The sequence below is a fragment of the Aquarana catesbeiana genome, linkage group LG06 (genome assembly GCF_042186555.1).
Source record: "Aquarana catesbeiana isolate 2022-GZ linkage group LG06, ASM4218655v1, whole genome shotgun sequence".
Classification (NCBI taxonomy): domain Eukaryota; kingdom Metazoa; phylum Chordata; class Amphibia; order Anura; family Ranidae; genus Aquarana; species Aquarana catesbeiana.
The window spans coordinates 384,235,627-384,250,064 of NC_133329.1; the positions used below are offsets into that span (position 1 = coordinate 384,235,627).

At 51.5% G+C, this 14,438-nt stretch overlaps 1 protein-coding gene across 1 annotated transcript in view; it reads right to left on the reverse strand.

Moving 5' to 3' along the window:
* Nucleotides 1-14,438, reverse strand: part of TMEM198 (transmembrane protein 198) — a gene marked incomplete at its 5' end in the record, with an annotated part of 85,621 nt that overhangs the window by 46,099 nt on the left and 25,084 nt on the right. The window contains 1 exon segment of the mRNA XM_073634271.1: nt 773-1,035. Within this exon segment, the coding sequence (XP_073490372.1) occupies nt 773-935 (163 nt within the window).

Sequence of the window (14,438 nt, forward strand, 5' to 3'; positions counted from 1 at the left end):
AAACACTACGCTCCCGAATGTCTCCGAGTATTTTTAAATGTCTCCAGTGCCCTCCCACCTCTGGCCACATGCGGTACAGCATACACTAGCAGTGACACTGGAACAAATGATCTGAGTTTCCATTGATTCCTCTGGGGACACTTATATGAGTGCTTTGGATTACAAGCATGCTTCTGGAACAGATTATGCTTGTAATCCAAGGTACTACTCTATTTCAAAAAAAGGTTTGCTTTTAACATTTGATTCTGGAGTGAATGGACTTTCCCAAACAAAAAACATATTTATTAATTTGACCAGTGGCGGTGCGTTCATAAGAGCGCACGGGCGCCGCCCACTCTCTCCACCCCTATCTGTGTAGAATGGATAGATTCATGCATTCTATCTTATTAAAATATTTTTGTAAGTGAGGACCTCAGAAATGCATGCAGAATCAGCTGAACTTGCACAATTTCTTTCCCGCAGTCAGTGTGAACCAAGGCTGATGGACAGTAAACTGCCCCATTGTTTAGGAAATTTGGAGACCCTTGGATTAGCTAATATTGCCAAACAGTCATCATCATTTAACATTAATGGTGCTTGAGGAGCTCTTTACTGGCAAATACTGTTTATAGGATTGCCTATCCCAATCTCGTATTTTATATCTACGTTTAATTATTGAACATGCACATACTGTTCAAATACAAGCTACTTGATTGACGATATGTTGAGCTATGTGTGACAAAGAAAAATACTGAAATATAAAATGAAGGTTGGTTCCTCCAGACATACTCACCAAAGAAGCAATAGATGATCCCGAAAAGGCAGCACATGGCACAGACCACAGAGGGCACCACCTGGTACCTCCTCTCGATCTCCTGCTCGCATTGTGGTGGCCAATCCTGCCCTGGCTCCGGAGCAAACTGCTTGAAGGGAAGGGTTTGCATAGTGGCGGTCATGTCCCCAGGAGGAGATACGGGATTGTATGCCCAGGTGTGATTGTTCTTCACAAATACGTATTACGGAGCCAATTCCATGTACAGAGCCTTATCGATGGTCCTATAAAAGGAGACCAAAGACAAAGACATGATCAGTTAACAAGGCAAGACGTAAAAAGTAGAACGGTGCAACTTCAATACAGGTCATTACTTCATATGAGACCGGTCACAGATGTGAGATGGAGGTCAGAAAATCAAAGGCCACAGACAAGACCAGCAAATATTGAATCCAACTCTTCATTGATTGATCGCCCTGCCGTTGTTGACCAAGGTTTCAGCTAGCCTACAGACAAGTGAATGTTTCCCAATCCTGTCGTTATTTGCCTAGGTCAGGTGATAATTATCTCATGTTTATGGCTTGCCCAAGGCTACAAAGAATCACACTTTACAGTTATAGTAAGGCTGACCATGCACTATACAATCTGAATGTATGATCTCCCATCAACTATGTGGTGCAAAAATCTACTTGACTGGATATAGACTGATTGGATAGATGAGGTAGGTTCTCATAATAGATAGTTTTGGTAAATCCAATGTTGACTGTACGAAGATTGCAATGGAGATGATGACCCTAAAGCCAGTGTTCTATCGAATACTGCCCCTCGTCGAAAAATGCCTCCGATGGGTATGCGCATGCGCATCAGCTGGCGTGATGTCAACACATCATCAGTATCCGACGATCTGCTAAGCACTGAGTTAGAATGAAATTGTCAGATTCTTCCTCGTTATTGCGGGGCGGGTTGTGGGTGTGTTAAAGGGCGGGTTTTGTGTGTGTATTAACCCGCCCTTAGACACAGGCAAAACTCGCCTTTTAACACGCAAAACCCGCCATGTAACAGACAGAAAACCCGCCGTTCAATATAGCCAAAACCCGCCCCGCAACAGCGAGGCTCAATCTGACAAGTACGTCAGATAATGCCTCCGATGATCTGCGCACGCGCAGTGTTTACGTCGTGCCAGCTGATCAACAGATCACCTGGAGTGACGTTTGGTCCTGCGTATGTGCAGACCCATCGGAGGCATTTTTCGATGGGAGGCATTTCTCAATAGAACACCGGCTGTAGAAGATTTGATCCATGTATGGGCAGGCTGATTGTACCCAAGCTGATTGATCAATCAACTTGGGTACAACCAGCCTGTAGGAGGTTTCATGTGAATATTTTGCCATAGGTGTTCTCCCTCCCTGGTCCTCACCGGGAGTACACAATAGCTCCACGGGAGGGATTCATCCGTCAACACTGACTGAGGTTGCAGGAAAGAAAATCACACCATCTAAGGATGGCTTAAAGCTGAAGACACACAGGTGATTCCAGGTGAGCCTATTGCATTAGGGTGTGCACCCCAAAGTTCAAACACACACTACCGATCACTGGCGATGTTCATTCAGAAATGAAAGGTGCTGGTAAATTACATATTAACCGGCCCCTTCTCCCACTCATCCTAAAACATCCCTTCAACAGCAGCCGGCAGGAGAGGAAGGAAGGAAGCCAGAGGAACTGTGGGAAGAAGGGGGAGCCAGGGTAGTAGGGGGAATCTGTGCTGCACAGGGTGATTAGGGTGTGCTTGGGCACACCTGGCATACCCTGTGCACATGCCTATGGGTGATTCCACTAGAGACAAATCAGCAGCTGCAGGATCACTAAAATTATAAACAGAAAAGTCAGTGCTACCACCCATACACCACATAGATAACAGAGCTCCGAGGTGCTCGATTCACAGTTGCTGGCTGAGTAGAGTAGTGTAGAAAAAATGATCCGCACTCCGGTTGTTGCTTTTTTTAAATTTCTTCATTTTATTGAATAGCCACAGTGAACAAACACAGATTAAGTCAGTTGATGTGTTTCAGCCTATAAGGCCTTAGTCATAACCACGTGGTTATGACTAAGGCCTTATAGGCTGAAACGCGTCAACTGACTTAATCTGCGTTTATTCACTGTGGCAATTCAATAAAATGAAGAAATTTTAAGAGCAACAACCGGAGTGCGGATCATTTTTTCTACAGGATCGCTAAAAAGGCTGCCTGTCTGCCTCTATGGAATTGCTTTCATCTGTAGCCACACACAGCAGGGGGGTGTCACTCCATCACTGGCCTGGACACATCCTGATCTTGAATGCTGCTCTAAACTCCCTCCAGTTATGAGTGACCTCTGCTGAAAGAGAGTATTAGCATGAACTCGGAGTTCAAATGACCAGATGCCGGAGCTCGTGTTTGTGTGAGCAGCACTGGAGGGAGTCTGGAGCAGCATATCCTCCGGGAAAGCTAAGTATATCAGCTCTTGTATTACTGTTTTTTATGCATCGTAGCAGGATGCTGTGAGGTTTTCAGGAAGCTATGTACAGCACCCGGCAAGCCCCTACCACCAGCTATGATCTGCCTGCATTACATAGAGAAGCAAGAGGATCCAGTGATGGCATGTGTCTAAAGAAAGATATATAATGAAAACAGAAAGTCTTTATTTAAAAATCCTATTAACATGTTGATATCTGAAGGAGGAAGCAGGGAAAGTAAAATATAGGGAGAGTAAACTTCAGCTGTAGGCTGCCCATACATTATACAATTTTCTTATCCTATTTCCCCTTTAGATTTACCTTCAACTATGCAGTGCCAGGGCCTCCCTGATTGCATACAAATTTACAGTGTTTAGGTTTGACCCCAAAGTATATGGTTTTTGTAAATCCAAAGGAGAATTGAATAAGAAAATTGTATAATGTATGGCCAGCCTTAGGCAAGCAGCAGACCAAAAAAAGCAAGAACCACAAGGGGGAATTCACTAAAACTGGAGCAGATAGAATCCAATCAGCTTCTCCCTGTATATTCTATTGTCTTTTTAAAATGTTTTTATTTTTTATCATGGAGGGTCTGGATTTGGTCACTGGAGTCTAGACCCCACCTTGCACCTTTTAGGCCTGGCTCACACCTATGCATTTCAAGTGCTTTTTGCATTTTGCAGAAACACACTACAGTCCATTCACCTTTGGTTTCCTATGGAACACGTTCTGTAGTGCAAATCTGCAAAATGCAAAAAGCACTAAAAATGCATAGGTGTGAACCAGGCCATAGCCCAGGTTCACAATGAGGGCGCATTTGAAATTGTGCGATCTCAAACCGGCAATGCAATCCGACTTGGGGGGGGGGGGGATTTGACAGACATCTGTGCGGGTTCCTGCACAGATATCTATTTAAATCGCCCCCAAAGTTACCAAAAGTAGTACAGGAACTACTTTTGGGAATCGGTGCAGCGCCACACCAATTCGGACAATGCTATTGTCGGCAATAGTCGCCGATTTGGCATGCGATTTGACATATCAAATTGCATGCCAAATGGGCCCAATGTGAACGTGGGCTTAGGGTCCTTTCATATGGGGGGGGGGGACTCCGCTTTTGCTCAGCGGGGGATTGCTCAGCTGATCCCCGCTGAGCAGGCAGATGACGGTCAGAGTCCCGCTCTCCTCTATGGGGAAATCGAGTGAAGGGGGACCGCCTGTCCCTTTTTACCCAATATAATCTGATCTGATCCTCCAGACGGATGGAAAATAGGGTCACCATCCATCTGGATTTGGTGGACAGGATCAGATCGAATAATGGCGGATGTCAGCAGACATGTCACCGCTGACATCTGCAGCTCCATAGGGGTGAATGGAGGGTCCGATCAGGTCCGCCTGAAAAATTGACAGGCGGACCTGATCGGACCACCCGTGTGAAAGGGGCCTTACAGCAACAGAACACTTCCTATAATGAACTACAGCTGGCCACAATCAGCCAGCAATAAATCATTATAGTCCTGATCTTTTGCTGTAGGGATCCACTGAACAGATTTGCAACAGCTCTGCCAGAGCCCCCATATAAGAGAAAATGTCATGGAGTCAATAAATTCCTGATGTAAACACGAGGAAGCCCTGTGATTACAGCGATCTGCTACATTCACTCCTATAGAGTACTGTACAGCAAGATCAGAAGTCCAGAATTTGATCATTTCAGCTGCTGGGTTTAGCACTAGATGCCGGCTGTTAATGGCAGGTATCGTTTCCAGCCTGAACCTCATTGGGGACCCGCAGGAGCCACTGAGTTCTGAAGCCGTTTTCACACCTAAACTTGCAAATGTTTTTCTTTTGTTTTGTCGATATTTAATATCATCCATATGCCATCTGGTGGGGCTATTCGTCATTATTAGTGGGAGGCGATGAATCATTCGCTCTCACCAACATCTCTGTAGGAGGTACCTTCATTCTTCACCAGGATCTAAGCATGTAATTGGGCACTTCTACACCTCCCTGTCTTCTGCTCTTTTATCAGCCACTTGTTAGGCCTCAGGCATACTGGGCGTTTAGCCACGGTGCATGAGACTCTGGCGCAGGCCCGGACTGGGTCTAAAAATAGGATCCAGGCATTTTAGATTGAGCTGCGGCGGGTGAGGGGGGCTGGGAAAGAGCATGGGGGGGCCAGAGAGCACAGGGGGCTGGAGAGCACAGGGGGAGCAAAGAACACGGGATGGGGGGAGGAGAGCTCAGGGATGGCTGGAGAGCACGGGGGGGGGGGGGGGGGTCAGAGAGCACTAGGGGGGAATGAGAGAGTACAAGGGGGATGAACAGCATGGGGGGATGGACAGCACGGGGGGTGGAGAGCACGGGGGGGGTCAGAGAGCACTAGGGGGAATCAGAGAGCACAGGGGGGATGGACAGCATGGGGGGGCAGAGAGCACTGGGGGGGAGAGCACGGGGGGGGGAGCACATGGGGGGGGGCAGAGAGCACAGGGGGGGGAGCACATGGGGGGGCAGAGAACACTGGGGGGGTGGAGAGCACAAGGGGGGCAGTAGAGGGAAGCTGGATAGGAGGAGCAGTGAGGCGGCTGCATTTAGAGGAATCAATTTGTTAATTTTCCTCCTGCAGCCTCTGAAAGCCCGCTTCTCCACATCTCCACATCTTCCTCCCGCAGGCATTCAAAGGATGCAGGAGGAAAATAAACAGGCCAGGTGAGCGGCACAAGCTCAAGGAGCAGCCCAGCTGCCTTGGGCCCCAGGAGGACATGTGGACCGGCGACCCCGGCCCACCAGGCAAGTGCCTGGTATGCCCTATGACCAGTCCAGGCCTGCTCTAGCATTTAGGTGCGGGTGGAGGGCATAGGTGCATTGTCCAGCCTTGCTCCTGGCAACCTGTAAAACTCCATGAGAAGCTGAAAGCTGTTGTGTCTGGACGGTGCAGCCATTTCTACTAAGGTTTAACCCTTTCACTGCCAGGTCCGCACATGTTACGAACCTGACAGCGGGGGAGGTTAGGCCGTCAGATGGAAGCAGTCTGGCATCACTCCCCCCCCCCCCCCCGCTCGCCCCCCTGCCATGTATCACATGTTCCACTTGTCCATCTGCAGGACTGGCATAGCGGCTGCTGCCGGGTAGAGAGCTGAGCAGACATGCGTCCACTCTCCTCCCCATCTTGTTGCTGACCCTGCTGACCCAGAAGCGACATCACTTCCGGGTCCCCCTGTCAGTTTCAGACATCCCAAGTCTCCCGCGAGGTGCAGGAGCCTCCCGCATTTCGGGGGCGGCTCCCGGACACCCGCAAGTGCTGCCCAATATCCCGGCTGCGGGGCTGATCCTGGATGGTTCCCTGGTTCACAGCGGGGGGGTGATCGGCGCAGCAGGAGGGACAGCTGTAAACACCAATCTCCCTGTATAGCTGACAGCCGCTTCTCCTTCTCTCCCTCTCGCGGCTGTCGGCTAAAAATCTATACAGGGAGATCTGTGATCACAGCTGTCCCTCCTTCTGCACCGATCATCCCGACTGTTCCCTGTATCCTCCTCCGCCAGCCCCCCTCCATGTCCTTCACCCCCCCTTCTTCTCCGGCTCCCTGTCCCCCCCCCATCCCCCACAGCCGTCTTCCCTCCTCTCCTCGCCCGCCAGCTGTGGGGATCTGATGGCGAGTGGAGGAAGGGACCGGCCCCTGCCTTTTCTGAATTGGACACAGTGAGCGAGATCCCTCCTGTGTCCTGTGAAAACTGAGCAGAGTAACCTGGGTGTTTACTCTGCACAGTTTATGAATGGAGATGAGCTGCTGTCTCCTATCCATTCATCTTCAATGCTGAGAAAAGCGACTGAGGAATCTGTGTCCTCAGCCTCTTTCTCCGTCTCAAATAGGAGATGTTTTAAAGAACGATTTAAAGAAAATAATAAACAACAAAATTGTAAAAAATAGAGAAAATAATAAAAACAAAAAACTACGGACACTGTCCACTAACCCCCCCCCCCACACACACACACACACACACACAATCCTTGTGAAAAACAAAAAATAAAAAAGTAAATTGTAAAAATAAATTTAAAAAATACATTTGTAAAAAAATAATAATACAAATAAAGAACTACTGACACCGTCCACTGCCCTACTGACACCATCCTGCACATACTACTCACTGCTGTACACTCCGCACTCCTCACATGCACATTATACCCACCTACATACACTTACACTCCGCACTCCTCTCCTGCACATACTACCCACCGCCATACACTCCGCACTGTGCATTCCCTATTTAACATTAATACATTCTGCATAGCTCCCAACTGTCCCTGATGTCAAGTGACTGTCCCTGATTTGGAACAATGTCCCTCTGTCCCTCATTCCTCCTCATTTGTCCCTCATTTTGGTCTGATCTATATAGATGTATATAAAATGCACTGCGTTTTCCAGCGCTAAACTTTTCATCTGATTTCTAAATTGTGGTAAAAAAAAGCACTTGTGGGTTTAACCAATCTTGTTTTTTGTACAATTCTCCTTTAAGGGGGCGTGGCAGGGGGTGTGTCCTATGCCTGCATACTTTTGCTGATAGGTGTCCCTCATTTTCCATCTCAAAAAACTGGGAGGTATGCCTTCTGTACTATGTAAGTCATCTCAGACTCTATTAAACCACACCATTTAAGCCACACCCAATATGTAGCACGGCTTATGCCACGCCCACCTCCCTGAAATGAGTTTTTGCAGGTTGGGATGTTTGCAGTTTCACCTGCCAGCTTAGCCGGGAAAGAATGCAATGCAGTGCGATCTTCACTGCCTTAAATTCAGTGGGGCACAGGTGAGTCTCATAAAGAGAACCTGTCACCAAAAAATCCTCATATAGTGGACTTTTTTGTCCCCATATCAAGAAAAAAAAAGTTACATAAAAAAAAAAATAGTTTAAATTGTAAAAAGTTCCACCTAAGCGCATACAATTATGGGTTTAAATCAGGTGGTGAGGAGGCAATATATCACCATCTGTCAAACACACTCGGATCGCTTTTCAGCGTAGCAGCCGTGCCTGTTACACTTATGAGCCCTTGGTTTCATTCAGCAGCAGCACCCTTAGGGCTCATTCACATGTATAATTGGGGGGGTGGTAAAACCCTTTGGTACGCAATCCCTACCCCCTTTAGCTGCTGAGGCAGCAGCCAAATGTATACACATGCTGCAGCAGTAAATAAACCCCCTGCTGCTTTGTTGGGTGCTACCCAGTGGCGGCCCATCTATGCATCTGGCACCCTTATCTACATACAGGGACGCCGAACCATGGATTCCAATGGGGGGGGGGAGTGTTTCTTGAAGCACGTGAATAGGCTTCAAAACAGGGTGGGCTCCAGGCTCCGAGCCCACCCAGTTGTGTGATGATAGCGCTGAGGACACCGGAGCCGCTGCTGCCAGCCACCCACTGCACTGAGGACACCGGAGCCACTGCTGCCAGCCACCTGCCGTGCTGAGGACACTGGAACCGCTGCTGCCAGCCACCCGCCGCGCTGAGGACACCGGAGCAGCTGCTGCCAGCCACCTGCCGCCAGCCACCTGCCGCACTGAGGACACCGGAACCGGTGCTGCCAGCCACCTGCTGTGCTGAGGACACTGGAACCGCTGCTGTCAGCCACCAGCCGCGCTGAGGACACTGGAACCGGTGCTGCCAGCCACCTGCTGCTCTGAAGACACCGAAGCCGCTGCTGCCAGCCACCCACCGCACTGAGGACACCGGAGCCGCTGCTGCCAGCCACCAGCCGCGCTGAGGACACTGGAACCGGTGCTGCCAGCCACCTGCTGCTCTGAGGACACCGAAGCCGCTGCTGCCAGCCACCTGCTGCTCTGAGGACACCGAAGCCGCTGCTGCCAGCCACCCACCGCACTGAGGACACCGGAGCCGCCGCTGCCAGCCACCCACCGCGCTGAGGACACTGGAACCGCTGCTACCAGCCACCCGCCGTGCTGAGGAAACCGGAGCCGCTGCTGCCAGCCACCTGCCGCGCTGAGGACACTGGAATCGGTGCTGCCAGCCACCTGCCTCGCTGAGGACACTGGAACCGGTGCTGCCAGCTACCCGCTGCTCTGAGGACACCGGAGCCGCTGCTGCCAGCCACCCACCGCACTGAGGACACCGGAGCCGCCACTGCCAGCCACCCACCGCGCTGAGGACACTGGAACCGCTGCTACCAGCCACCCGCCGTGCTGAGGAAACCGGAGCCGCTGCTGCCAGCCACCCGCCGCGCTGAGGACACTGGAACCGGTGCTGCCAGCCACCTGCCTCGCTGAGGACACTGGAACCGGTGCTGCCAGCTACCCGCTGCTCTGAGGACACCGGAGCCGCTGCTGTCAGCCACCAGTCGCACTGAGGACACCGGAGCCGCTGCTGCCAGCCACCCACCGCGCTGAGGACACTGGAACCGCTGCTACCAGCCACCCGCTGTGCTGAGGAAACCAGAGCCGCTGCTGCCAGCCACCTGCCTCGCTGAGGACACTGGAACCGGTGCTGCCAGCCACCTGCTGCTCTGAGGACACCGGAGCCGCTGCTGCCAGCCACCCACCGCGCTGAGGACACTGGAAACGCTGCTACCAGCCACCAGCCGTGCTGAGGAAACCGGAGCGGCTGCTGCCAGCCACCCACCGCGCTGAGGACACTGGAACCGCTGCTACCAGCCACCCACCGTGCTGAGGAAACTGGAGCCGCTGCTGCCAGCCACCTGCCTCGCTGAGGACACTGGAACCAGTGCTGCCAGCCACCTGCTGCTCTGAGGACACCGGAGCCGCTGCTGCCAGCCACCCACCGCACTGAGGACACTGGAAATGCTGCTACCAGCCACCCGCCGTGCTGAGGAAACCGGAGCCGCTGCTGCCAGCCACCTGCCGCGCTGAGGACACTGGAACCGGTGCTGCCAGCCACCTGCCTCGCTGAGGACACTGGAACCGGTGCTGCCAGCCACCTGCTGCTCTGAGGACACCGGAGCCGCTGCTGCCAGCCACCCACCGCACTGAGGACACTGGAAACGCTGCTACCAGCCACCCGCCGTGCTGAGGAAACCGGAGCCGCTGCTGCCAGCCACCTGCCGCGCTGAGGACACTGGAACCGGTGCTGCCAGCCACCTGCCTCGCTGAGGACACTGGAACCGGTGCTGCCAGCTACCCGCTGCTCTGAGGACACCGGAGCCGCTGCTGTCAGCCACCAGTCGCACTGAGGACACCGGAGCCGCTGCTGCCAGCCACCCACCGTGCTGAGGACACTGGAACCGCTGCTACCAGCCACCCGCCGTGCTGAGGAAACCAGAGCCGCTGCTGCTAGCCACCTGCTTCGCTGAGGACACTGGAACCGGTGCTGCCAGCCACCTGCTGCTCTGAGGACACCGGAGCCGCTGCTGCCAGCCACCCACCGCGCTGAGGACACTGGAAACGCTGCTACCAGCCACCAGCCGTGCTGAGGAAACCGGAGCGGCTGCTGCCAGCCACCCACCGCGCTGAGGACACTGGAACCGCTGCTACCAGCCACCCACCGTGCTGAGGAAACTGGAGCCGCTGCTGCCAGCCACCTGCCTCGCTGAGGACACTGGAACCGGTGCTGCCAGCCACCTGCTGCTCTGAGGACACCGGAGCCGCTGCTGCCAGCCACCCACCGCACTGAGGACACTGGAAACGCTGCTACCAGCCACCAGCTGTGCTGAGGAAACCGGAGCGGCTGCTGCCAGGCACCTGCCGCACTGAGGACACTGGAACTGCTGCTGCCAGCCACCCGCCGCGCTGAGGACACCGGAGCTGCTGCTGCCAGCCACCTGCCGCACTGAGGACGCCGGAAACGCTGCTGCCAGCCACCCGCCGCGCTGAGGACACCGGAGCCACTGCTGCCAGCCACCTGCCGCGCTGAGGACACCGGAGCCACTGCTGCCAGCCACCTGCCGCGCTGAGGACACCGGAGCCGCTGTTGCCAGCCACCTGCCGCACTGAGGACACCGGAACCGCTGCTGCCAGCCACCCGCTGAGCTGAGGCCACCGGAGCCGCTGTTGCCAGCCACCTGCCACGCCGAAGACACCAGAGCCGCTGCCTGCAATCCACCTCCCGCCACCTAGATGGGGTAATTCCCGTACCGACTAGCAGATGGGGGGGGTAGTGCCACACCCCTGACCGTCCCCGGGGGGGGGTTGGTTTGCCCCAAAGAAAAATTCCCTCCAGCCGCCACTAGTGCTACCACCTGCCAATTGCGACCTATTCAAGTAAATATGGCCACTCTGCAAGAGCCCTGCAACTGCATGCTTCTGTGGGGTCCAAGGGGTTAAAGCAGGTGGTGAGAAAGTAACACAACGCTGTCTCCTTTAAATCCTTGTTTGATGTACTGCACAAGGTTGCAGGGTGCTTGGAGAGCAATGAATAGCTTGAATAGGTCATGCTTGGCAGGTTCTGGATCCACCAACCATGACAGGGCGTATAACTCCAAGTGTACACCACTGACCACTGCAGCTAAAGGGGTGTGTGGTTGGGGTGGAATAAACATGTCCTAACTATGGGTTTTTACCACCCCCACCCCCCCCGAAACTGCAAATGTAAATGGAACCCTTACTGTTCTGAGCCCCTATAAGGCTGCTTTCACACTGATGTGCTGCGGTTTACCCACACTGCGGGTGCAGCACAGTGCATCTGCAACTTTTCTGAGTTAGCTGTGCTTTGCTATAGACTTCTATTACCTCCTGCAGGTGTGTTGCACTTTATAAAAGCGCACCAAAACTCCTGCATTCAGGAAGTGCACCAAACCCAGAGGATACAATAGAGGTCTATGGCTAAGTGCAGCAAACCCCCAGGAAAGCTGCCGGTTCTCTGTGTTGCACCCGTGGTGTGCGTAAACCGCAGCACATCAATGTGAAAGCAGCTCTATATTATAATGCCCATTGGCTTCACACGGACCAGAAGATCTCTTCTTTCCTGCTGCTGGCACCGCTCTGGAGATCTCTAGCCAGGATAAGAGATGGAGTGCAGTTGGTATCAATCTGCATGGGACAGGAGCCGGCACTACAGAGGAGGCATCGGCTTATGTGGCTCTCGCTCTCTACTACACCTCCAACTTTACAAGTAGTCCCTCTGCACTGCACTCTGTTTGATCCTCTGGATTGGCGGGTCAGTAAGCCCAGACCGCGATCTACCACTTGGCTGCGAGCTACTGGTAGATTGTGATCTAAAGGTTGCTGACCCCCCCGCTCTAGGGTGTCTGCTTTCAGAAAAAAATCTCAGGCCTAAAATGTTCTTTAAACATGTGTGCAAAAACGCCTCTGGCAGTGAAGGGGTAACTCCACTTAATATTATGGTATATGCAATTGCCACACAAGTCATATTGTAATTGAATGTTATAAAAAAAAAAATTTTTTTCTGCATCACTGTAATTTCTGCAAAATGCAATATGGCTATCTGGAGATGTTCTGTACACAGATGGTGTATGCAATGCCCCCAGTAATGTAATTTCCTGCTGGTGTGATTGGCTCACTGATTTCCCCAGAAGTCTGCACTAAGATACAAGTCAGATATTGGGCATCCCCTGTAACAAAAATGTCATTTTTGATAAGATACTCCCAAAGGGAAATAACGTCTAAAGGTATGCAAACCCTGCCACTTTCCTCATTAGAAAACTGCAAGTGCAGCAGTTGATTGATAATTATAAAGCCACTCCCATTCTCAAACAAAACAGCTATTTCTTCAGAATAACAAAAGGTAGGAATTGGCAACAAAGTTTGGCGCAGCCTCTCGATCGTGTCTCAAAGAAACATGTTGGCGTGGGACCCGGAGGTGGCTGCAGAGAAGAGGATCTCAGCAGGACAACGCCGGATCCTCTGTGTGGGCGAGTTTTTCCAACTGTGGCCATCTCAGCAACTGGTAAGCGGGGAGGGGGGGGGGGGGGGGGGGGGGGATGGGAGGAAGAAAATAATAATAATAATAGAGGGGAGGGTGAAATACCTCTTTAACTTACATTTTCAGTGTTTTTTAAAGAAAGAAACTTCAGTTCTGCTGAACAGGTGGTGAGATAAGATCTTAGGAAGTCAATTGTTTTCAATGAGTCGTGAGAAGGTGCAGTAAAGCACAACCATTGCAAAGCACCGCAAAGCAGGAAGCAGAAAATGCACAGGTAATGAGGAAATAAATTATTTCAAACTTCAAATCAAACAAGTTTAAAGAAAAAGCATTATTATATACAAAAATATTATTTACAGCAGACTGATCCCTTTGACATTTTTATCTAAACTATGGCAATGAAAATACTTTTCCTTAAAAGACCAATAGATGTAGGGTTACCACCTGTCTGGGATTCACCCGGACAGTTCGGGTTTGGAATTATGTGTCCTGGTTTCAAACTGCCTGAAACCCGGACACATTATTCAGACTGGACTATTAGTTCCCAGCAGGGTTGCTGGCTGCAGTTGTCTAAGCTGAGTGTGTCTCTCACACTGCTCAAAGCCAACACTAACAATTCCCCCCCACGCAGACGGGAGAGGAGAGAGGGCTTGATCTGCTCCTCTTCCTCCAGCCCCTACCCCTCTTTGTCTGCCCACACTCCAATCCCCAGCACTGTGCCTCATTAGGACCAGAAATTTGAAGTCCAGCAGCCTCAGATACATCTGACTGCCAAGGGGTGAGTGAGCTCACCATCCATCCCTGTCTGAGACTGAAGTCTCCCCCTTCTCTCTTCTGCCTCTGAATGAATACACTAAGGTAAATCAGGGTTCTCAGAGCACCCCTTACATCAGAGTTCCCCTTTACACCAGAGGCCACAGTGTTCCCCCTTACTTCAGAGTCCTCTCCATGCATCTGAGTTCTCAGTGTTCCCCCTTAAATCAGGGTTCCCAGAGCATCCCTTGTGTTAGAGTCCCCAGAGTTCTCCCTTACATCAGAGTCTGCAGAGTCTCCCCTTACTGTTTAAGGGAACTCAGCGAGTTCAGATATAAAAGGGGAGCTCTGCGGATTCAGATGTAAAAGGGGAACTCTGTGGACTCTGATGTAGTGGGGGACTCTTGTGATTAACTTTATATGATTAAAAATGTTAAATAATTGCAAAATATATGTATAGTTTATACTATAAATAAAAAAAAAAAAATTGCTGTGCACCGCTAAAGTGTTCGGGTTTGACTTGAAGAAAAGGGGGCAGCCCTAAATAGATGGCTGATTCTTTTTGGAAAATGCCCTTTTCCCCTCAGTGAAAATGTATTTATT